General features: G+C 39.6%; 1 protein-coding gene across 10 annotated transcripts in view; it reads right to left on the reverse strand.

Annotated features, from left to right (window-relative positions):
* Positions 1-26,170, reverse strand: part of DMD (dystrophin) — a 2,144,556-nt gene that overhangs the window by 132,064 nt on the left and 1,986,322 nt on the right. For 6 of the 10 annotated variants that reach the window (XM_047764837.1, XM_047764839.1, XM_047764840.1 and 3 more), the window contains one exon: positions 10,519-10,580. In XM_047764837.1, coding sequence (XP_047620793.1) covers positions 10,519-10,580 — 62 coding nt within the window. Of the gene's footprint in view, positions 1-10,518; positions 10,581-16,171; positions 16,328-26,170 lie in introns of those variants that run through there. The other 4 variants (XM_047764843.1, XM_047764845.1, XM_047764842.1 and 1 more) reach the window with 1 other exon arrangement.

Genomic DNA, 26,170 nt, shown 5'->3' on the forward strand with positions numbered 1-26,170 from the left:
CATACTGAGTGAAGTAAGCAAGAAAGAAAAAGACAAATGCCATACAATATCACTTATTTGTGGAATTTAAAATATGGAACAGATGATCCTATCTAACAATAACAAACAAACAAAAAACAGAAACAGATCATGGCCAAGAAGAGCAGACTTGGGGTTGCTGGGGGTGGGGAAGGGGAGGGAGTGAAATGGATGGCATTTTGGAAGTTTTGGGGGATGCAAACTGTTTTATTTGGAACGGAAGAGCAATGGGATCCTACTGTACAGCACAGGGAAATAAGTGTGATTGGGTCACTCTGTTGTACAACAGAACTTGGCGAAACACTGTAAATTAACTATACTTAAAAAGAAACTTAATAATGATTCTTTCAGCAGTTACTATGTCAGACATTTCATAGTTTTACATATACTATTTACCCACAACATTCCCCAAGGTGAGTATCATCATAACCATTTAATAAATCACAAAATTAGGGTTCAAAATTGTTACTGCCTTTGTCTTTGGCCACAGAGGACTTGTGGCAGAGCCAGAATTTTAAATCCATGTCTCACCAGCCTCAAAGTCAATGAACTATTGTGCTGCTATATCATATTACCTCCCAACCCGAATGCATAAAGTGACACTAAGTCACAGTAAAATCGATCAGTTCCCCACTGAATTGAACACATAACATAAAGAGTACACATACCACATCGTTTTGAGATAAAAAACAAACTTGTATTTGAAACCTATTGTATGTTATATGCTACATTTAATTCTAGGGGTGGAGGAGGCTTTGAATTAGGCAGCAGGGACCCTGACACTTAATATCTGGTTGACCCTTTCCTGTATTGGGTGATTCTTTATTTTGATCTCCAAAATAATTGCTAAGGAGGGCTGTGAAATGGGAAAGAACATAGATTCCACCTTTGCCTGGACTTGACTCAATTGACAAAATTAAAAATCCCATAAATAACATTTTCCAGGTGTTCTTGTTTGGCATCAATTAATTACCCTCTCCCAAGGTCATTTGATTTGAGTTTACATTTATTTTTTGTTTATTTTTAATGGACACATCAGTGACATATAGAAGTTTCTGGGCCAGTGATTGAATCCAAGCCACAGTTGCAACATATGCCACAGCTGTGGAAATGCTGGATCCTCTAACCTACCACGTTCGGCTGGGCTCAAACCTGCACCTGTTCAGTGACCTGAGGTGCTGCAGTCAGGTTCTTAACTCACTGCAACACAGTGGGAACTCCCTGAGTTTACAGTGTACTTTCAAAAATTAAGTGCTCTCGAACTACTTCTCAAAGTACGGTTTTTCACAAACACAGAAACTGGGAATGTGTTAAGCAATATATTTATAGGAACTGGACAGTGCTATGACATCCAAATGCATAATCAATGGGTCCATTTCACAGAATGAGGTATGGACTAGGTTAACTATGGCTGAACTTGTGCAGTAAGTTATGTGTGATATGAGCATATACTAGTCAGCTGCAATAAGACAACCTAAAAGCTTGTAATGTACTACATGTTTTGAAAAAAATCGTCCTTCACCACTCTGAGAAGCAGTGCTCTAAAACTGATGGCCTCTTTATAAAACTAGAAAGCAAAAATATAAAACTAAGCACTTTCCCACCAAAATGCATGCTTGATTTAAAAATGTGTGTAAGTGGGGAGTTCCCGTTGTGGCACAGTGGAAACGAATCTGACTAGGAACCATGAGGTTTCAGGTTCGATCCCCGGCCTCACTCAATGAGTTAAGGATCTGGTGTTGCCGTGAGGTGTTGTGTAGGTCACAGACGGGTCTCGGATCCCGCGTTGCTTTGGCTGTGGCGAATGCAGGCAGCTAGCTGTAGCTCCGCTTAGGCCCCTGGCCTGGGAACCTCCATATGCTGCAGGAGTGGCCCTAAAAAGCAAAAAAAAAAAAAAAAGTAAGTACATAAGTATCTGTGCACACATGCATGTGCACACACTAACGCAAGCTCATATACAAGATGTGTTCTGGTTACATAAGCTTCAATGTATTGGGGGCACAAGGACTTCCTTGAAGTTATGCAAGGGATCAAAACTTTGTGGAATGGCAAATTCTGCAACATTCTCACAGAATATCGCCAATTCATACATAAGCTAATGACTCATTTTCTGTGTTGTAAGAGTCTTTTGGAATGTTTTTAGGTCACTTTAATACTACTGTAGAGAGTATGGACTTTAAAAACTCACTATCTATTTTACGCGAGTGTTCTGACTGTTCTGAATCTCTTTCCAGCAAAATTGCGGCTCCCGAGAGACATACAGAGGTAATCAGACTTGTGTGCTTAAAAAAGGAATATTGGAAATGTCTGAATAAGAGCAGACATGTTTTTAGATGCTTTTACCTCGTGTGTAAAAATTGTCTTCTGCAGATCCAGCTACATAAAATTGTACACATCCAACATTTTTCTCACAGCTGCAGGTGTAACCTTAATGCTCTTATTTAGATCAAGTAAATTATAATTTGGCATCTCTTTTAAATTGTAAACTAGTCTAAGTCTGAAAGAGAATCCTTCTGAGTTCCCTTCTGAAACAAGCTTTGGAAGATGCAATTCAGAAATATCTATTTATTTCTGTTCTTCAATTAGAAGCTCTGAATCAAGTTATTTGAACAAGAAAAAATATTACAAAAGAATATCCCATTAAAATGCCATAAAATTTGATTTGAAGATTACATTTCTATTTTACAAATGGAGACAATCAATTGATCCTAAATGAATTTAAAAGAGCAGATTATTTGTCTTTTTTCTTTTATAAGCAGGATAGAAGTAAAGGAAGAACATTTATAACGGCCTTAATAACTTATGCCTTCTCTTTGGCAAATCTGAGTAAATCTCCTGTGCTCGCTTTGTCAGCTAGGGAATAGAGAATGTCATTTGAGATTCCATAGCTTAATTATGTTGATAAAGCAGTTTTATAAATCATGCTACGAGTAATGGATCCTCCTTTGAGAATAGCTAACTAGGAGCCATAAAATGTGTGCTCTGGACTTGGTTCCTTATCTTCTACCCGTATGTCAGTACGAGTAAGTCAAAGCAAGTCTTGCACCTCAGCCTGCTCAAGTCCAAATGGAAAGAAGAAAACGATTTACCTATCCACTGATATGGTAACATTATTTTCCAAATCTCAAAGAGAAGCCTACTCAAACGCATGGCAGAATAGAAGATCTGAAACCAAAAATGAATGACAGAACATTCAGTTCAGGTCAGACGCCAGCTATATACCTAACTTACAGCTGCAAACAGATTAAATACAGTTATTTCTGAAAATTCTTTGCACACTGTAGAGTGCTACAAAAGTGAAAGTATAATAATTATACACGTGATGGTCCTATTATTCCTATCTTCCAGGCTGCTGGTGACAAAAGGAAACTGGGAAGTTGGGCACATTATACATAAGGCCAAGCCAAACCTAGCTAGAAGTTAAAATAAAATCAGACATTAGAGATGGACGGTCGCTGCCCAACCAGATTAAGTCAGAAACCTGAGACCACGAGAAAGTAAAGGACTAGCTCAAGGTCACACCCAAGCTGGGAGCTGAATTGAGATATTCTTTCCAATTCAAGGTATTATCGTAGTAGAAAATCAGAAGGCAGAAATTTTAACAGTTAGCAATACTTAAAGAACTAGAGAAAAAGAGATGAAACAAGGACTATGCTACATATTGAGTAGCTTGGTTGAGAAGGGCTTAGTTTATAAAATATGCTGAGAAAAGCCTTAGGACATACTCCCAATGCAGAAGGAATTCCTAGTCATCCAGAGCTCTGGTTCCTACATCCTCAGAAGGGACTACTTAATGGAATGTAGCAAGCCTATCAGAGAGAGGGAAAATAAGCCGAGTTTCCTTCCTCTTGGCAAACTGAGGAAAGAGGCAGAGGATTTCCATGGCAGTGTTTCTAACTCTATCTGGGCAGCCACAATTATTTATTAATAATGATATCGATGTATCTTGATGAAGCTCTTAGTCTCTTGACTTGACTGGTCCTCTTAACTAGGATTGCTAAAGAATCACACCAGCCCCAGACCCAAAAACTGAGCCCTCATTCAAACATTCTGAAGCTCTTCTCAGGCAGCAGATATGAAGTTAAAAGGCGATGTGCTCATGGACTACCTTCAAATCACAAGGGTTTTTAAGGCCACTTTTGCTAAGAATTCCTAAAACCTTCATAATCCCACTTTTGAAAATCAAAAACTTTTACATCATTCAAGGGATCCTCATGGAGAGTGGGCTCCAAAACTTGCACAACAGATAAGAGGGGATAGATTTTTCTGGAGAATGCCAGACCTGTATGAAAAGAGAGGGAGTAACACCTCTAGAGAAGAAACTGATGGTGAAAGGGTGTCAAAGAAGGAAAAGACAATTGGGATACGAAATGTCAGATCATTTGGCACATCTAGATTTTAATAAATGGTTTGAAATGATGTTAGTTAACCTTCTGGAGCTTAATGGTTCTCTCTTCACACGATCTTATTTATTTTAAAACTATATCTCCTTTGCAAGTTGATATTCCTGCACTGTACTGCCGGTATCCCTCATGTAAATACTTCATACTGTAGGTCAGAAAGAAGCCATGGAGGGGACCACATAAAGATTTTATTATATTTATAATTAATATACTCCCATAAGACAGATTAAGGAATACTTCTTTAAAGTATTTTTAAGCCATATATACACACACACACACATACACATATATATACACACATACACACGCATATACGTATATGGCGGGGGACACACTCTTTTTAAAATGTTTACATAAATTTCAGTAGTGAACCTAAGAACCTGGACATAAATCATGAGAAAATGACAGACTTTTTATCATATAATGGCACTGTATGTAAATCCATATTATATTAGTATTTCAAAATAAATTCCAGAGCACATTACTGTCTGACATCTACTGATTTTTAAAATGCCTTATGGAGCCTTAAAGAGCTTTAGGTTTTAAATCACCAAGATAACCAACTGAAACAACCATCTTACCATTACATTTGTAAAGATGCTAATAGAAACCTGAAATTCACCTCATGAATGGAGCCTATTATTACTTCTAAAAGATATGAAGAATATGCCTCCTCAACAACAAATACATGGCTCTGTAGGCTTATTTCCAGGGCGCCTCCCTACTTGAGAACAGCTTGTCTCACTTTGTCTGTAAGACAGGATGGGTGGCAGGATCTTCTCCCTGTTGCTTGTTTGCCCAGAAAGCACATTTTTAAAAACAGGAATGATTTTTTTTAAACAGTTATTTCCCCAATACAATTTTTTTTTCTACTGTACAGCATGGTGACCCAGTTACACATACATGTACACATTCTATTTTCACACTTTATCATGCTCCATCATAAGTGACCAGACATAGTTCCTAGTGCTACACAGCAGGATCTCACTGCTCATCCATTCCAAAGGCAATAGTTTGTATCTATTAACCCCAAGCTCCCCAACCACCCCACTCCCCCTCCCCCTTAGCAACCACAAGTCCATTCTCTAAGTCCATAATTTTCTTTTCAAAAACAGGAATGATTAAACTTTTAGAAAACTATTTGTCTGCAGACTCAGCCAAAGGTACTTCTCTGAAAATTATGATCACAGCAAGTTTTGGAAAGAGATTGCCCCACCTCAGCCCAAAGGAAGAGAAAAACAAAATTCTTCAACATTTGGGTCTAATACTTTCACTCTAAGGATAAGGATATTAAGGCCACAGAAAATATAGATGTGGGAAATTTTGTTTTATATATCACTCACCTCATCATACTGGGAGTAGTCAGAGAAAAATGCCAAAAGAAAACTGTTTTCAAGTTGTCCTTATTGATTTCTTCTTTGTGCAAACAAGACAATGCTTTTGCCAAACCGTTAATGTTGTGTAAAAAAATTTCTGGAGACCTTCCAATGCTCAAATTCCTAATGACTGTCAGGTCATCATTGTGAATGCTTAAATTATTTCTTTACTATGCCTTGTTTCGTGTTTGTGTGGGAGCCTATTTTTCCCTCGTAACTTGGAATTTTTTAAATGGGGGCACAGTCTAAATAGAAGCGGAAAAGAAAATCTTTTTAGCATTTGATGAAAGCTTACTCAAAACATCCATTTTAGATCTGGTGTGAAAACCTCAAAGGAATTCTTATACATTTTTGTTTTTTAATCAAAAAAGTTAGCCTTACTTTTTTACCCTGAAAATTTTTTAAGTCAGCTTTTTGTGAATGGGCATATTCAGAGACTAACAGCACAGGAGATAATCTCCTTGTGTTTAAATTTACCTGATAATGTTTATGGGAATCAGGACTTAAGTAGAAATTCTGTATATGTGTATGTGATGTGGAGCAAGCAGGGTGAGGGGGGCACGGGTTGGTTGTATGTGTGACTATTGCTGCTTTTCTCTCATAGGTTCTCATTGGTTAATGAATTATAGCTGTGAGAACACTCCTGTGGTTGCAGTGGATTAAGAATCTAGTGTTGTCACTGCAGCAGTTTGGGTCATTGCCCTGGTGTGGATTCAATCCCTGGCCTGGAAACTTCCACATTCAGTGGGTGCAGTCAAAGGCAAAAAACAAAAAACAAACAAAATAAAAACACTGCAAATATAGCTGTGAGAACACTAAGAAATGGGATGGGGGTATTGATGAAGAAACTTTTTGCTAAATACTTAACTGTAAATAATATAAATTCACTGTAGAAGGTCAAGAAAAGAAGAATGAAAAAGAAAAATCATCTAGAATTGTACTAAGTAAAGGTCTCCAATACTAACATTTCAAGTAATACCACAGCCTTCCATCAGTTAATATGCAAGTGCTACCTTTTCAAGTTCTTATGAAATGATTTTGGCTCACAATACTATGGTGCTTGGACCATGGGTTGGGGGGGAACATGTGGATGCATTTAGGGGCAAAGCAGAAAACAGAATATGTTAAAGAGGCTGGTTGGGGATTTGGGCAAATTAGAGAATAATGGAAATCTCCTCAGAAGTGAGCATATTAGGAATGTGTAACATTTCATGCATACCATGAAGCATGATAGCTTCTACAGCAGAGTTATGTCTGGAGTTGGGAGTATCATGGGGATTAGCAACATCTTGATATTTTCAACATGTCATCACAGACAAGTGGTTCAGGTTCCATTAGGAGAGGGTCCAAAATATTGTCTAAAACTGAACACACCAGACCACAATACCAGTTTTGCTTTCATGATGCCTTCTGTGACCTGAGGGCAGTTGAAGGCTTCCAACCATTTCATCCAGGTCAAGATATCAACTTGGACCTTAAGGGGATACCTCCTGAGGAAAAATATAAGCTGACATATAGAGATAAAAAAGAAATTAAAGGTTTCTTTTCAGTATGTTAGGCTTATATTTCCACTCTGAAATACTCTAATTTGGGAGTGGGAAGGGCAGTAATGGTACTTAGTCTTATAGGTTATCTCAGGGATGTAGACATGTAACAAACTACTAAATCAGCCATTCCATGTATGTTATACCAGGCAACACTCAAAGAAAGAGTGTTCAATGTCCAGGAATCCACCATACTATTTCTAGAAATGTCACGGTTTGTTCCAGAAATACCATTTGAGTAATTGCCTATCTGTAGGTAAAAATGTCAATTGCTACATGTTTGTAGCAGATGAGTGGTAACCTACACGGATATACTTTACTAAGTTAATAAAACCAGTGAAATAAGTACAAACACCAATAGAAGACCTGGGGTAAATAGCAGCAGAGAGCTATACATACTGTTCCATATCCCTGAGAGACAGTTTCTCTGCACCTGACTTCACTGTCCCATGAAATTAGGTTGTTGATACCATCTACTCAGCACAACAGTTGCTGACAAACATGTTCCACATGCAGCACGTACATCAGGCTCTCAATCAACAGAAGACACTACATGATGTGTCACCATTTGAATAAAATTTAATCCAAGTAATATGTGATTGTAACAAAAATACTGGAAATATAAGTTTTGAAAGCTGAAAAACAAATTTCAACACTTAGTTCATTTCCAAGATGTTTGTTATTAGGGTAGCAAAAAATGAAATTTCAAAGGGCGGGTAGAATGAGCACATATTTATGATGGCTGCATTTTATTATATGTGAATTGTCTCAATTAAGTTGATTCATCAAAGGAAAGGTCTGTTAACAAATGAGCTCTAAATTTCCCTTCAACTGTAAAATTCCATTATCTTCCAAAGTCAGGTGATTTGCTCAAGGTTACAAATCATGCCAGATTACCAGTTTTGAGTTTACCACCATACTTGGCCTACTGAGAAAACCTTTTTTTTTTGTCTTTTTGCCTTTTCTAGGGCCGCTCCCGCGGCATATGGAGGTTCCCAGGCTAGGGTCCAATCAGAGCTGTAGCCACTGGCCTATGCAACAGCCACAGCAACGCCAGATCTGAGCCACGCCTGTGACCTACACCACAGCTCACGGCAACGCTGGATCCTTAACCCACTGAGCAAGGGCAGGGATCGAACCCACAACCTCATGGTTCCTAGTCAGATTCATTAACCACTGCGCCACAACAGGAACTCCAAAACTTTTAAAATATCATGATAAAAAGCATATTTAATTCCTATTAAAGACGCAAACACCTCTTCATTGATAGTTCATAATTAGCTTTTTATCAACATGTTTGTGATTTCTCATTACAGAGTGATTAAAAGTAAGCTGGTAGAGAATACAAGGCAATGAAATGGAAAGTTGCCATGGTACACTACCTCTAGCTGAATCAAAGCTAATTATAAAACAGAACGATTCAACTTTTGTAAAAATGTATGCATAGAAAGAAATCTTCGAGGATACCTATTAGGTTGTTAAACATTAGTCAGCTAAAAGGTGGGTTATAGAGAATTTGTCTTCTCTTCTTTTTTATTAGCTTGTCTATATTTGCAAACTTTAAAAATTATGAACAAGTATTGATTCTATAATAATTATAATTTTTGAATAAAAGTAAATTAAAATATTAGACTTAGAGCTCACTGTGATTAGAGTGGAAAAAATTACAAGCGGGCTGAGCCTGTGTGAACAAAAGGTTATTATCAGGAGGCCCAGAGACAGGTTTAAATGAGCTCTTTTTTTTTTTTGACAGATTTCTAGTTTGTCTTGAAAAAATCCTAGGTCTTGAGAGTGCTAGGCTATGGGACTATCAGTTGCCCCAGCAGAACCACTGCCCACTTCAGATGAAGTCTCATTCTCTCATTTGCCAAAACATGAGCATTCAGGTTTTCCACCTGTGGTTCAAGCAGTGCAGCACAAAAGCCAGAAACATTGTACAGGGGCTGAAAATGTAGCACTTGAAGATTAGCTGGTTTTTTTTTAAAAGTGTTTCAAAGTCTGCATGTGTGTGTATATATCTGCACACACATGCACTCTTAGCGCTAGACTGCAATGACATAAATGCAATGAAATGAAATGTACTGGATATTTCAGAATAGAATTATAAGTTATTTTCTTTTTCACACTTTGCATTTTTCAGATTTTCTAGAAGAAACTTCTATCATTTCTAAATAGAAAAAAGTTCAGGGAAGCAATTTGGGGAGGGGGCTAATATTTCCTACCCCATTTCTTAAGGTTTCTATAGCTACAATTCATTAACCAATGGGAACCTATGACAGAAAGGCAGTAATAGCTATACACACACACATACACATATGACACACACATATACACACATATCTATGTTTGAGCACCCTGATTCCCATGGGCTTTGTCACATAATTTTAAACCCAAAGAGTTTGCTTTATCTTAGTCTGTAAATATGCCCATTCACAAAAAATGACTTTAAAAATTTTTTAGTAGTAGAGAAGACATGACAATTTTTTAATTAAAACAACTAGTTAATGTGAGAGAATTCAATTTCAGATTATGCCTGAGGGATCTAAAATGGTACAGAGTGGACTTGATCAAGGATTAAAAAGATCTGTATTTTCCCTTTATTTGGAGGCTGTACATCTGTTCAAAAAATTCCAAGTTGTGGGTTGGGGGTAATGGTACTGTCAGGCTCTCACACCAACAGAAAACAAGCTATAGTAGAGAAATCACTGGAATGTACATGCTGAAGATCTGATGGCTTAGGAATTATGAGCACTGGAGTGACTGCAGAAAATTCCTTTACACAACATTTGTGATTTTGCAAAAATGTTTTCTTGGTTTCACAAGGAAGAAATCAATAAGAACAATTTGAAACAGTTTTCTTTCTCCTTTGGGGAAAAACTGCCATAAATTGCAAGTATTTTTTCCATCCTTTCAGGCAGCAAAGAAAACTATCAAGACCTTTTGGCCTTCTCAAATATATTGAATTTTCAGGAATCGATGAAATCCGAAAACTTATTTTTAAGCAACCTCCAAAAAAAAGACAGCTGATCATCAATTTCAAACAGAAAGGTGGTGTTGTTTTCACCCTTCAGCAATCAAGTGAGAGATTTAGACAACAAATGACTTCCATGCTAAAAACTACTTTATCCTAAGAGTCATCTGTCATTTCACCTGGAAGAAATATGGGAATGTCCTTACCTAAAGACTGGTAGAGCTCTGTCATTTTGGGATGGTCCCAGCAAGTTGTTTGGGTCTCGTGGCTAAAACATAAAATACAAAGAGAGACTTTAGAATTTAGAATGAGTGATAGAGCAAAGGAAAGACAAAAAAAGGCACAGTGCAGTTTTGCATCATTTGGCTTCTTTCCTTCAAAAGACTTCCATCCTGTAGTGAAGAATGTTTATATTTTCCAAGCAGAGAGGCTTTCAATGGGAAAAGCAATAGGATCATTATTTGGTAGCTAGCATTTGTTTATTTTTTGCATCCACCAGTTGGCTGTGCTTCTGTGATAATAAAATGACCTTGATATGTAATCGATAACCGAAAAATCAGGATTTCTTCACCTGTCGAATTCAAAACATACAAGAAGGATACTGGTAAGTGTTCTTCAACTCTGTCAAAGATATACTGGACAGTAGCTTAATAAATAAAGCACCTCACTTCTCATTTGCTTCAACTGTCCTTGACACTCTTCCATTACTTTCTTCTCCATATCCATATCTCATCTCCGTTACGGCTGTATTTCACTGTATATCCATTGCCTGACTCATAGGTCATACTTTCCTTCCTCCCATGACTTTTAGAATGTATTCTCAAGCCAGCATTCTCTATAACCCTGCAGGTTTGCCTGTATTTACTTGGGCCTGAATGAAGCATTCACAGTTCTCTTCCATTTCTTGAAGTTTAGCTAAGTGTGGTTGCTGGCTATCAGCTCCTGCCACAAAAAGAACAAAACACCTTTGTTCCTCATTCATTTCCGTGAATAAACCCGGGAGAGATAACTACATATACTTTTCCTTACTTTGGCCCATCTACATAAATCACCATAGCATCGTATTTCCAGTGTTCAGGGATTGCATGACTGGGCTTTGATGCAGTAAAATGCAGCCTTGAACGATATTTCGGTCCTCATAAGCAGAGCCTATTCATCATCTTTGAGGGGAAGGGGGGATGGAGGGGGGAAAAATGGCTTAATAGTGGACACTTCAAGGGGAACAGCAAGTAAGAGGCCTCCTACAGAGGGAGGAGCTTGGGGAGGCAGCAATGTCAAGTGACCTTAGCATGGGTTTTAAATTTTAGGATGGGATTCTGGCTCTGTGGCCTACTAGCTGGGACATCTGGAGCCAGCCTGCTTACCTGGGGCCCTTAAAGGATGAGCTGATAAAGTTAAGGGACTGATACATTTTGACATTCAATATGTGGTCATTTTTGTCATTATGTGGCCCCCAAATTACAGCACACTAAAAGCAAACCTTTCATTAGTTGATTATGAGGATCACACTTGATGAGTATTACCTCTGTTTTAAAGAAAATAAGCAACAAGGGGAAACATTTATTAGGGTTCAATACATACAACATAATCACAAAGGACACAAAAACATGTGGAAATTACCCAAACTGTACAACTTCAGAGGCCATCCCCCTGCTATTTACCACTCAGTATCCAAACGGGAGGGCTAATGAAAGAAATTGACAAGAAAGTGTTCACTGGAGAATGTCTGCTTGAGTCTCTTCCAAAACCATTCCTTTCTATTTGACTTTTCCCCAGAGATAATTTGCATCTGAGGAATAGACAGGGGCTTCTCAGTTGAGGGAATGTACCAGAGTAGATCCCAAGTCTTAGAGAGCAAGACAAGCAAAAGATACAGCCCATGCTTTAGGAGGTTTGAGGAAGCTCCATGTCCATACTGGTTTACGATCTGGAGAAAGGGTGAGAGGTACTGGTGCTTTATATGCAGTCCAAATAAGCTGCAGTCTGCAGCTTCATGGAAAAAGTGCTGCTGATTGTCAGGCTTTTTTTTTTTTTTTTTTTTTAGCTCTGAAAACGACTGTGTACCGATTCTGTACACGAGTGCCCAGCGTGGAAACGTTACCTTCTATTGAGACCACCCTGCATTTAGGCCTCTGCCATTTCCAAAGGCAAGCCCTATGGGAGCACCAGGGAGGGAGGAAGGGCAAAAAGGGGAAAGACCATGTGACCACAGGTACGGGTTTTTACTATACACGCTGCATAATAATAACATCCCACCTCTGGGACATGTGGGTCCAAGACCACAGCATCTTCAATTGATAGGCAGAAAAATGTCTGTCTGAGCTGATAAAGCTGACCTGACAGAGACAGAGAGAACCAGTCTGAAAAGCCACCATCTGTAATGGACTTCAAATCGGAGGGATGCAGACAAGAAATAACTTGTAGCAAACGCAATCCCAAGAGAAAAGAGAAACCTGCACACAAGTGACAGGAGAATCCTACACAGACAGAGCTTCGTGGGGCACACTCCCTCCAAAACAGCCTTCATGACTGTTGAGACACTTCTTCCTAAGGAATTTATTCCAGTGGTTAAAAATTATGAAAAGGAATTTAGAAAGTATTATTTAATCCATCAGTCCAGAGATAAAGAAAGCCTAAGCCCCTGAGTCTACGCCCCATTTGTGAGCTACCAGCTACCAGTCCTTTCCAGATCCTCATTCTTTCTCCCAACTACCTGTGCTTCTGGGGGATTTGAATAAGCTAGATAAACAAACTCAAAACAAATCCAAAAGCCAAGCTTCTTTTACCTTCTTCGCCTTCAATACTCGAAAGATTAATTGGTATTTCACCTTTGCAGGGTTAGCTTCACTTCAGTTACAAGCCAGCACTATGTGAAAAGAGTGAGCACAGGGGAAGGTAGAAAAAGAATAAAAAGGTGTGACTAATCCTCCAAACTAGAAAAATTATCTTTTAATCATTTACTGCTGAAAAAGGCTGGCAACATAGCTCAAACGACTTCAGCTTTGGGGACAACTCTATGACGGAACCAAATATTCACTTCACTGTATGTGGGTATTTTCAATCTGTGATGAATCCAAAATCCAAGTGGGACATATTAATCCTCCAGATAGAGAGGAAAAATGACTATGAACAGAATGAAATGGTAAATACAAATTTACATAATTCCTACCTTATAGGACAAACCAATTTTTTTTTTGTCTGTGATCAATACAGGTTTTACAACTATATTTCTGAAACTGTGCCTATCTCCAAAACAAACAAACAAACAAAAAACAAACCCAGGGGGATTCTCAATAACTCCATGAGAAGAAGCTCAGGTTTACCTGGAATATACAGACAATATAGAAAAATAGGCTGTGCTGGGGAGGTGGTGGTGGAAGGGTGGGTGGTACTGGTTTTTGGTGATTCCCATAACTCATCTCACATTGTGCCCAACCAGAAAGGAAATTCCACAACCTGTTCACAAGTTAAGGGTTACACTTTTGTTCAGTCTTCCTGAGAACAATGATGTTCAACTTAAGACCAAAATTCTACATGTACATTAACACAGAGACCAGCTTCATACATAATCCTTAAAACGCCCTTTAAATCTTTATAAAAATGTTATTGATTTTGGCCCTGCCAGTTCAAAAACCTGGCGTCAGATATGCCTCTCTGAACAGCTTTCTAACTCCGATTTCCCCTCTTTTTTTTTTTTTTTTAAATATGTACTAGCTACAATAATCTCTCTCTTCCCCTTTATTTGAGGCCGTGAGAAGAACCTGGAACAAATTAAAATACAAAATCACTAGATGTGACAAAAGACCCCGGTAACACTTACTTGTCAATAATAAGAAATTAAACCATTAGTCCACTGAGCACAGGGCTGACCTAATTTCCTATCACACAATTTAAATTTTCTTTCACCTTCTTTAGTTTCAAATAGTGTGCAAGGTTATTATAACTGCCTCAGAGCTGTTCCTGCTGTCAGTGCTGGAATATCAGACTTATTGGAATTGCTTTTTTAGTTTCTTTAAAAACAAATATTAAACACTTATAAAAAGTAACAAATTTCTACTGCTCTCCCAGGGAAAATGGCAGTTGCCTAATTAAAATAAGATTTCTTCTGCCACCACTGCTATTTGGTACTGAAAATATTCCAAACAGTTGCCTTTAAAAAAATATATATATATATATATCTATCTTTCCACTATTTCCCAGGGAGCAACCTACTCGCTATGCAGTGATATAAAAAGGTAGCATTCTCTTGCGATTTGCAGAGGATTAGAGTTTGGCTTCATATATAATCTGGAGCCCACTGATCCACACACACAAAATCATTTCCCTTTAATCTGGGGATCAGGCTCTTTTTCTAGAGAAACCCTGGCATTTGCATGCTGAATGTTGAACTTGGCTTACACTGCTTGAATACTGGCAGGGTGAGAATGGGAAAATATATTTAAAAGTTTCTGCTACTGTGGGCAGGGGGTTTGGGGGGGTGTTAATCTAAGCATCAGAAAGCCGATTCTAGTCCCCAATTCTTGCTCCCTAGGATAGCTAACACTTTATTCTGTTTGGCTCAAGCCAGGACAAAGATGATTGCCTGGGTGATTGTTCCAGCTGTTACTTGTCCTCCCTTCTGTTTGCTTTTCACGGCTTACCTCCCACCCACCCTCAACTTTGGCCAAAGCAATTTAGATTCAGGGTCGTGTCCAATCCAAGACCAAACAATGATGACTGAAACCAATTCCATGGTGATCAAGGGTCAGAGACCTTTCATATACCCATGTTGTTTCATTGGCTCCTCTGCTTCTCCAAGAAGCAACCATATCCTCCAAAGAGGGTATTTGGCACAAGAAAATAAAAAAATCTAGGAAAGAGAAAGGGTTGGGGGGGAGGGGTGACAAGGAGATGCTACAGGGAAAAAGAAGCAGAGAGACCAAGAAGAGCCTGTTGGCCACAAATGCTTATTTCACTTAAAGACTTCGGTTAGTCACTTAAATTGCATGTATTTTCTTCCACGATAAAGTATTTTATAATCAATAATACGTCTCCCTCAGGCAACTAAACCCTTTCAACTCAAGCTTCAAACTTAACTTGAAATTTAACTGAGATAAACAGCGTCCTGCCCTTTTCATTGTCATGATCGTATCAGGAATGACAAACTTTGCTTAAAAACGAGCACAGACACCTGGAGAAACGCGAGAGAAGGACACTCAGAAATGACTCCACACTCAACCCCAGAGGGCAAATTAAAAAAAAAAAAAAACACCCTCAATCCTCTCTGTATGTAAAATCCTTGACTTCTGGGCTTTAATTGTTGTTTCTTTCTCTCCTGATTTCTCCAAGTATCAGGGCATGGGACGAATAGAGTAGAAAATGCAACGAGGGAAATGTCAGTTGGAATCCTCGGGAGAAATCAGGCAGAAAGTTGACCTTTTGGCACTTGCAGCGCAATGGAGGTAGAGCCGCGCGCGCCCCTTCCTTCTGCGAGGTCGGGGGTCGATTGAGGAACAGCCTGTCAGGCTCACGTCCATACAGACAGCCCGGAAAGAAGCAAAAAGCTCCCGCGGCCGCAATCCCCGCGTGGGGAACGCGCTGTCCCCTCTGCGTAGGGCGAGACATGAGCTTTTTCTCTCCGAGCCAGTCCTAAAGCCGGGGGAAGGGGCTCCCAGCGAGCCAGGCGCCAGGGGGAAACCCCTGGGACGCACCTGCAGCGGCGCCGAGGGGACCCGCGGGGGAGCTTCCCCGACGCCCGGCCGCCGGGCGCCCGGGGTCCAGCCGCCGAGCGGGTCCAAGTTTTGGCCGCCTCGGCTCGCACCCAGCTCGCGCCACAAGTGCACGGACTGCGGCGATCCCAGGGCGCCGCGTTGCACTTACCCTTTGAGCTGTTCCCTCATGGCTGCAAGGGCTCCGCGGTCTGGGGAAGGCGTGAGCGAGGGAGTGAGCTTCCCAGAGCCGCCGGGCTCCCCGAAAGTCGAGCGCCGCCGCCGCCGCCGCCGCCGCCGCGCCCAGGCTCGCAGCTGAAACCACTGCGGAGGAGCAGGCGCGGGCTAGCAGGCGGGCGGGCGGGCGGGGGCGCTGCGGACAGACGGGGCGGGGCCGGAGCGGGCTCCGCCCCCACCTAGCGCCCTGGGAACCCGGACTCCCGGGGACCGGCTGTCCGGGCTTTCAAAACGGAAAGGAAAGAGAAAAGAAAAAGAAAAAAGGGAAGGAAAGATAGAGACGCGATTTAAGGTAGTCCCGCGAACCTGGAAGCCACACACCTCCCTGCCAGCACCCCTTTAAAACCTCAAGCAAGACTACTTGTTGCCTAAATAAATGACCTAGGTGAAAATGACCTCATCGCAGATAATTAAGTGTGTGGGTTCAGAGTTTTCTTTTGAGAGAATGAAAGAGAAAGGTCACAAGCAGAATTTTTCCCTCTTCCCCTTCCCCCAGCTGAAGATTAAAGTGGTGGGGCTCTAAAGACATGAAATTCAGGTTCCGCTCATCTTGGGCTAAAGGAATTTTAAGGAAGCATTTGCCCATATATTTGTAATATAGCAATGGTTCTCCTGTAGTCTAGAGACCAGCAGTCTGGGAACTTCTTAGAAATGAAAGTTCTCGGGCCCCAGCCCAGAGCTACTGAGTCAGAAAATTCTCTGGGCACACTGAAGTTTGAGAACCACTGGCATAGCCGCTCTGAAAAACCACCACCGATGGTGTGGCACAGTTTGGTCTTTTAGTACTCTTTCGAGAAATCTAAAAGGAAACCGTTTACAATGAAAAGTTCCATTGAAAAAGTTACCGGGCCCGGTCAGTTCAAATATTTCTAATCATAGAGTTGGCAATATGACAACATGGGTTAACTATGCAAAATTCTCACAAGCTTGGAAATATTCCGAGAAGAAAGCCTTCATTAGCACAAGAATTTTTCGCAACCTTCGCATAATATCTTCGATTAGAGTTCAAAGGGTATTTTAAGATAAACTTCTTTTGTGGTTTCATTGTCCTTCTTTGTCCATTTATTTTATTGGCCTGCTTTTCTTTTTATCTTCTTTCAACCATTTCCTTTTCACTATCTGTCCTGGTTGATTCATTCCACTTCAGTTTACAGTTTAAAAAGTGTTCCCCTTTTTCTTTTTAAATATCCCCTCTCTCTCTTTTTTTTTCCTCAACATTTTTTTTTTTCCAGGAGAATGTTCGAGCTGAAAGGACATCAATCTCCCTTTACCGTCTGCTACAGCACGGCAAAAAAAGGCAAAACTAAAGTGCAGGAACCAAAGGGAAAGGGAGTGCCAGGTTTCTTCATTACCCTTGACAAATCAAACACAAATGTAAATGTTATCACTAAAGACACATGCATGCAGGTATGACTGGTGTTGCTATTTTAAAGCAAATAGGGCCCTTATGGCATTTTCCCTGATAAATGAAGACCTTAGTGCTATCTTTTAGTAATTTTGAGCCAGTGAATTTTGGAGGCAGCAGCTGTTAAGGTCTGAGGGGAGGCCACCCTAAGACTAGCTTTGGGTGAGGCTGTCCCTAGGAGATTCTAGGTGTGCCCCTGTCTTTGGGGGGTGGGGAGAAGGTTTAGTGTTCTGTGGTAGGGAAATGGTGGCCTTTGCAATTAATCAGTGATGTAATCTCTGTGTCAGTGTAGCAAACCACTTAAATACTGTCTATATTTATTCCCGTGAAAAGACACAAACCTCATAGCATGGGCATTTGTAAGTACTAGAAATCAATCAACTAAAGGTTTGCAACACCTGTGTGATAGGACACATTGGTTTTCTCTTGTTTTTTTGTTTGTTTGTTTTACACTTGTAAATTACCTGCTTGGGATTCTGGATTTCTAATATGTTTTTCTAAAATATAAATGCCTCAAATCTATTTTCTCAGCATCCAGCTAGAAAACTACTAGGAACAATTCATTGGGGAAAAAAAAGCAAGAATGGAAAATTAGAAATCACTATTCAGATTTTTTCTTAAATTTGACAGATGGCAATCCTCAAAAACACATCTTTAAGTTCTTTTTTAGGCTGGAGTTATAGGCACTTGAAGGCTTGTTCCCAAATCTTGATGTTGTTTTAGAAATTAAATACAGAAAGTATTATTAGGAAATGACATGGGCATCACAGCCACTGTTTTGTTGTTAGTTTCAGTTAGATTATGAATTTTACTTATTAGAGAAAGGCATTAAGAAAAGAACATAATTTATATATCTTTGTTTTCTACATAAATTATATAATGATGCTATGTATGATAATACATTAATTGCTTACTTGTAGCTCTCCTCCTCCTCATTACTATTATTATTACTGTTTTGATGTGAACCACAGACTGAAAGGGGCACAGGGCTCTGCCACCAGAAAAAACTTAAGTTGAAATCCTGCCTTGAAAACCTACCATGAGCTACTTGTCCCCAGCACTAGAATGTAGCAGGCAAGGCTTGGAGCTAGGGAGTCTGGCTTCAGGGTCAGTGCTCGTAGCCACTCTTGTCATGCCCACCTTTGGGAGAAGTGGCTTCTTTTACTGTGGAGGAAGATCTGTATGTTTTCTTGTGTGCTCATGAGGTTCATTCACTGGAGGTTACTAGGCTCCTCTCACTGGAAGGAGACTAGGAGGTTTGTAGAAGCCTCCTCTATAGGCCTCAAAGAAGCTTCTGGCTTAGGGGTAAAGGCAAGTCAATAATTATGAATAGGGGTCATAGCAGGAGTGAAGGTAAATAGGCAAGAAACAGCTTTTTCATTCTAAGAGCTTCAGTGCTGTGTTTGATCTTTGGGAGAAAATGTCACGATAGAGATGAGAGAGGTGGACAAATTGAGAAGGACCTGGTATGATGATCCAGAGTTTGACCTATATACCCTGAAAGGGAGAGGTGAGCTTAAGAAGGAATTTAAGAATGAGTGTGGCTCTGTCAGACTTGTCTTTAAAAAAAAACTCACTTGGGCAATGGTGTCAGGGTGGACCAGAAGAATTTGCAATTAGGACACCAGCTACAAGGTGACTGCAGTATGAAGGGAATCAGAACAATGGCAGTGGCAGAGAAAGTGGGGAAATAATACCATTAAAGCTACAGGAGTCATGACCGATTGGATGTATGAATGAACACGAAGACCTCGGCCAAAAGTCCTCAAGTCTGGGGAGCTATAACAAATTCGGATGCCTGGCCTTCCCCACCCTGAGACTCTTAATTTTTTTTTCCTTTTTTGCTTTTTAGGGCCACACGGGCAGCATATGGAAGTTTCCAGGCTAGGAGTCGAATTAGAGCTGCAGCTGCTGGCCTCCAGCCACTTGGGATCCCTGACCCACTGAGCAAGGCCAGGGATTGAACCTGCATCCTCATGGATGCTAGCCGGATTTGTTTCCACTGCACCACAACAAGAACCTGAGACTCTGATTTAATTGGCCTTGGGCACTGGGATTTTTAAGGCACTCCAGGTCATTCTAATATGCAGCCAAGGCTGAGGATTACTGTTCTAGGGTGACTCCCAACATTATATAAGTAATATTCACCAAGTCAGGACTTTGAGAGGCAGGAGGCATATTTAGGCAGGGGAGGGTCAGGGAGAGATGATATATTCAGTCTCAAGCCTGATGACTTTGAGGTGGCAGTGTGATGTCAAAGGCACTTGGACTTCTGAGTCTGGAACTCAGAGGGAAGACTCTGGATTGGAGCTAAGGATGTGACATGTCAGTGTAGTAGGGCATGGATTTGGATGAGTCCGTCTAGTGGAGGATGTAAAGGGTCAAGTACACAGGCCAGCCTGCTTCTATCTTCCACAAACACATCCTTTTCCTTTTAGACTGCTTGCAGTTGCAGGGTTAGCCTGATTTTTACCGGTGTAAAATGAGGATCAGCAAGGGAAAGAAAAGACAGCGAACAGTTTGCAGTTTGCAGCAGGCACTTGCCTGGGGATGGCCCTGAGGAACTTCACCACCCCCCAGAGTCCAGTGCCCTCTGGCTCCAATAGTCTCTATCTGAACTGCTTTTTGTTCCCTAACCAATCTTAAGTATAACCTGCGTCGTTTGATAAAAACCCATTTGGCATATAGGTATTGCTTCAACTAAGCATAACACATTTCACAGTCAAATTTCAGCATTTGGGTTTTAAGAACCAAGGATTCCTGGTTTCTCTTTGCATGGTACAAGTGTTAGCCCTGAACAGTGAATCAGATGTCTAACAAACGCTTGTAGTGATGGTGAGTCATTGTTAGGGCAAATACCACCGTGTACTAATTAAAATATGTACAACAATCCCTTTAGATCAATCTGAAACCACCATCTTCTGGATAGAAAATATCCAGTCAGTTCTCATTAACTAGTAAATGAAGAGGCCTCTACATTCAGACACAGAGCACTTCACACCCACACAAAAGCCTATTTTTCCAGGCACTTCCCCTGCAGGGAGGCAGAGTAAGTGAGGCTGAGGAAAGTTCTCTGAGCCAGCTACCACGTAAACCACCAAACAGGTTCTAGATAAAGTCGAACTTGGCTTTACTCTCATACAGTATTCTTTTAATAAGATTTTTCTAACTTCACAGAGACACCTATATCAAACCGAACATCTAAAAAGATGTGAAGTTTAGCATCTTCACTAAAATAAAGCCACACTTCATTAACCTCACAGGCTTGGCGGTTGCTTCCCGGGAAAGAATCCCGAGTACCTATTAGCCTGCCAGCTATAGTGCTAACCCGGGTACAGAAGCACAGAACCTCTTGCTAAAAATGGATACTGGTTAAGGTGGTTCAAGCATCCCTGGTCCACCTTAACAACGGCTCTAAGCTGTAACTGTCTGCCTTTCCCAAAGGGTGGTGCCAAATAACAGGAATTTCAAAACTAGGCAGAAATTCTGACACTCTGCATAATCTGCCCTCCTCTTCAGCTACAAATAAGGCATTGTATTCGATTAGACCCACAGCAGGTGAAAACCCCAATTAGTGAATTCATTCTGGGGCCTCTTCCTACCTTCCTCCCACACACCACAGTTAAAAAAAATAAATAAAATAAAAGGGAAGTCTCAGTCTTTTCTCAAATCACAAGTAAATTAACCCTTTGATCTACCTAATCAAGCCCTTTACCACATAAGGGATTTTCATAGGAAAGTAGGAGCTTGTTGAAAGATTTGTCCTTCTTGACTTTATGATGGGGGCTACAGAAAATTCTGTTTTGCCAGGTTTTATTGTTTTCTTCAAATCCATAAAGACTCTCAGGTTTTCTGATCAATCTAGAAATTACAGTTTTTCTTTCTACCTGAACACTCACAAAGCCAATATTATCTGAAGAATGATTAATGGACACTCTGCTGCAAGAGAAAATTATTTTTAAGTTCTGTTCTTATTTTGGTGTATTTGAGGAGAGAGAAAATATTAAATTTTAGTTTAAACATGATGCTTTGGCCTTAGGAAGTGCACGAAGTCTATATTTCATACTTTGTAAATATTTATTTGTCAAAGGAAATTTATCATTGGACTAGGATAGAGGTTTGCTTTGAACATTCCAAAAAAAAAAAAGCAAGACAGCTTTAGTTCTTAGAGTGATTTACTCATACTTTGTCAGTTGCTTCACTGGAAATAATTCACAACCCAGTTTTATTTATGAGTATATGATTAAAAAAGAACAGCTTTGTCTTTTTTAATTGTTTTAGTCCTGTCACTTTTCTTGAAACAAGTCATAGGACTTATTATCCACAAGAAAATACTGAACATATATCAAATAGTAATGCAGCTTTTAGAAGCAGTCATCTGTTACTGTCAGAGGTTCATTTCATTTTGAGGCTTTTTAATTAAAATGCAAAATTCTACATATATTCCTGCCTAAATTACCCCTTTCTGAAATACTCTAATTTCATAAAAAAGTTAAGTGCTAATGTAACCATTTTTAATACTTATGCCTTGGTTCCTCAGATTCAGAAAAAAGTAAACAAAGGAATTACTAGTCAATTAGGCCAACAAGGAAGTCATCTTAAGTTGAAGCAGATAAGGAAAATTAAATATTAAAATGCTACCAAATGAAGACATTAGGGTTTTTTTTTTCTCTTTGAGATGAATATCTGCCAGAATCAAAAGCAGCTTCTTAATCTTCAGCAAGCATAGCTGTATATTTTAGCAGAAGCATTAAGGTGAGGAGGGCGGAACTCTAGGCCAATTCTGCCCCTAGAGGCCAGTCACTTAACCCTTAAAGGCCAGTCTTAACCCCTCTGAAGCTCCGTTGACTCCTCTGTAAAATTGGGACATACGTGAAACTAATACAACATTGTAAGTCAACTATGCTCCAAATTTTTTTTTTTTTAATTTTGGACACTGCTTCATGAAGCCAGAGTGTGGGGTCAAATAACAAAATGACTATGACAGCAACTGGAAGGCTGGGGGATGCTATGTTAATCCAACATAGCCTGCTGTGCAGGTATAATTCCTTAAAAGAAAACCCAATACTGTTAGGTATGAGGAATGCCGTTCAGAATATAGCACAAAATAAATTCAAAACAGTCACTTTTTCATTTCTAGACTGTTCTATGAGGGAAAACCAGAGGTCTGTTACAGTCTTTCCCCTTCAGCAACTTGCAAAGGCAACCTTTCCTTCTTTTGTTTTTTACCTTTAAGAAGGAAACAAGTGGGTAAAGTAAGATTTTTTTTTCAAGATAAATCACTAACCGCAAGCCTGGGATAGGAGTAAAATTCAGACCATTTTCTATCACTCTTCAGGGCTGAGGTTAAAATATCACTACTATTTACATTCAAATTGGCAGAGAGCAGAACCCTGGAGTAGTTAGAGTAAAAGTGAATATTGCTTTTATGGGGAACAATGGGAGAGAAAGATTCCCTACACCCTGATGAAGTACTCAAGGCCTTGAACATCCAGGAGGTGGTAGAATTCCCCACAAAGACAGGAATCCATGAGGGGGGAAATGGAGGTTAAAAGCCAATTTAACCAACTAATGATTTACCAAGGGCTGAAGCTTATACTGCAGCTCTAGTTTATTTTTGTCAAGACATGTTTTGAGGATAAAAGGGAAATATGAATGCAAAGAATTTTAATTAATCCACAAATTCCCAAGAAATCTTTTTCATGTCCCCCACCTAGATTGTTTTGCTATTAAATATTCCCTTATATTCATGTCTTTAAATGACTGCAATCATGGTGTATTTATGGAGCACTTATATATATCTTTGCTCATCAGTTAAACTCTTCTCATTTTTTGTTACTATCAGTAAAACACGGGAAGTGTTTGGAGGAGGGACTTAGAAATATTTCAACATTTCAACATTGTAATCAGATTCCTCTACCAAAGGGACTCTAATGTGGCCTTGATCTGAGGGAGTCTGTAGAGGGAGGAGACAGATTCCTACTTAAGGACAGTATCAGACAGATTATAAATACAGAGCTAGAGAAATGAGAAAAAAATAAAGCAAAAGGAAAAAAGGTGGTTAGTTTGACCTCTTGGGATCAAAGAAGATACATTTCAACTAAGACCTAACTGGGCTTAAATCACCAGGTTTCATGAATGTTTTTGTTAGTGTAAGAAGAGCTAAAGCAAGTTTCTCAAGTTGATTCTGTGAACTAATCTCTCATATTAATAACTTACTAAAGTACAGATTTTTTAAGTTAACATACTGCTGTGTTATGAAGTCAAATTATGCTTTTTGGGAATTCAAAAAAGTATTGGTCCAATACTGAGTTTTGTATCTGGGGAAGGCTAATTCACAGAAAATACCAACATCCCCATTAGAATATCAAATCACATTCTTGAGTTAGTATCAAGCCTCCACAGTAAAAATCTAGGTCCTTACAGATTGACTTACTCTTATCCTTCAGAAGACTCTTCTTAGGTTGGAGAGAAAAGAAAAAATTAGTATCACCTATACTTTTGAATGTTTTTCTTTTTAAACAGGATTAAATTTGGGATGGGAAGAAACAAACTTGGAAAAGAGTAGGCATCAGAATGGGAATATAAGCCAATGAGACTTTAACAGTATTCCAGTTAAGAGAGGATAAGGGCCTGAACTAAAAGTGGCACTGGGAAGTGATGAAAACGTTGGATTCAAGACAGGTTACAGGATAGAACTAATGCCACTTTTCAACCAAATGGAAGTGATGACTGGAGGAAAGGGAAGACTCCATGATTTTTGATAATGGCACCATCAGCAGAGGATTCAGATCTGTGTGTATACTATGTATTCATACTTCATATTGTTCTGCAGAGGCTTTAGGGCAACTTATAAGAATGCATAAATTTCAAAAAAAATTAATAGATAAAATTCAGGATTAAGGAAATAGAATAAAATAAGGGAGGAAAAGTTAGAAACAAATTTGAAGACCACAGGGCTTGGTATACCTAGTAAATTCAGTTATGCACACCAACCTGAATGAGAAAGACAAGCCTACAAAGTATTGGGAAAGATGTGGAGCAACTAGGAGTCTCATGCTTTGCTGATAGGAATGCAAATTGGTACAACCACGTTGGAAAACTGTTTGGTAGAATGTATAAAAGCTGAACACATAATTCCCTGACCCAGAAATTTCACTTCTTGATTATATTTCCAAAAGGGATGTATAAATATGTTCACCAAAAGAAATATTTTAGGATGTTTATAACAGTATTTGTTCCAAATGTCCATCAACAGATTATAATATCTAGCAATGGAATATTATACAGCAAAGAGAATGAACAACTTCATACAAAGGGACAAATTCAAAGTTTAAAAAGCCAGACATAAAAGAGTAGATGCTATATGATTCCATTTCTACAAAGTACAAAAACAGGCCAGATGAATTTATGCTTTTCAAAGTCAAGATAGTGGTTATCCTTGAGGGCTAGGCAATGATTAGAAGGGGGCACAAGGGAACTTATGGGGCCTGGTAATATTCTATTTCTTGATCTGGATGTGGGTTACATGGCTATGTTCAGACTGTGAAAATGCACTGTACTGTGTATATTTAAGAGTAAACCTTTTTCTGTTTTATATTTCAGGGGGGAGGGATGGATTAGGCATTTAGGATTGCATATACACACTGTGATATATAGAATGATTGGCTGATGGGGACCTGCTGTATAGCACAGGGAACTCTGCCCAATATTCTATGATAGACTATATGGGAAAAGAATCTGAAAAGAATGGATGTATCTATATGTGTCCTTGAATCTCTTTGTTTTACAGCAGAAATGATCACAACCTTGTAAATCAACTATACTTCTACAAAACTTTAAAAAACGAAAAAATATTTCAATAACCTTTTCTTTTTCTTTTTATAGCCACAACTGCGGAATATGGAAGTTCTCAAGCTAGGGGTCAAATTGGAGCTGTAGCTGGAGGCCTACGCCACAACCACAGCAACGCTGGATCCGAGCCACATCTGCAATCTACACCACAACTTGCCGCAAGCTCTGGTCCTTAACCCACTGAGAGAGGCCAGGGGTTGAACCCACATCCTCATAGACACTATGTCAGGTTCTTAACCTGCTGAGCCACAGCCGAAACTCCTCAGTAACATTTTAAAAAGAGGATTTAATTTCACTGTGGGCTTCCTGGACACCAAAGTGAAAGTAAAAATATAAAAAGAACTATGATCAATTTTTAAATTTGGATTACTGATAAGGGGTAAAGAACATAGTTCTTCTATGAAGCAAAGTAAAATCTAAAATCTGTTCTCCCTCTTAGTCGTTGTTTTTTTTTTCCCCACTCCCATGGCATGCAGACATTCCCAGGCCAGAGATGGAGCCCATGTCACAGCAGTGACAATGCCAGATCATTAACCTGCTATGCAACCAGGGAATTCTCAGTCCTTGCCTTTACAGTTCCCTTCAACATAAGCTAGGGATACGATGTAATCTTATGGGCACTGAGACAAAATGGTCCAAGAATATAGCTTTCTGATGTCGAGGCCTGGGGTAGGA

Source organism: Phacochoerus africanus, chromosome X, assembly GCF_016906955.1.
Source record: "Phacochoerus africanus isolate WHEZ1 chromosome X, ROS_Pafr_v1, whole genome shotgun sequence".
Classification (NCBI taxonomy): Eukaryota; Metazoa; Chordata; class Mammalia; order Artiodactyla; family Suidae; genus Phacochoerus; species Phacochoerus africanus.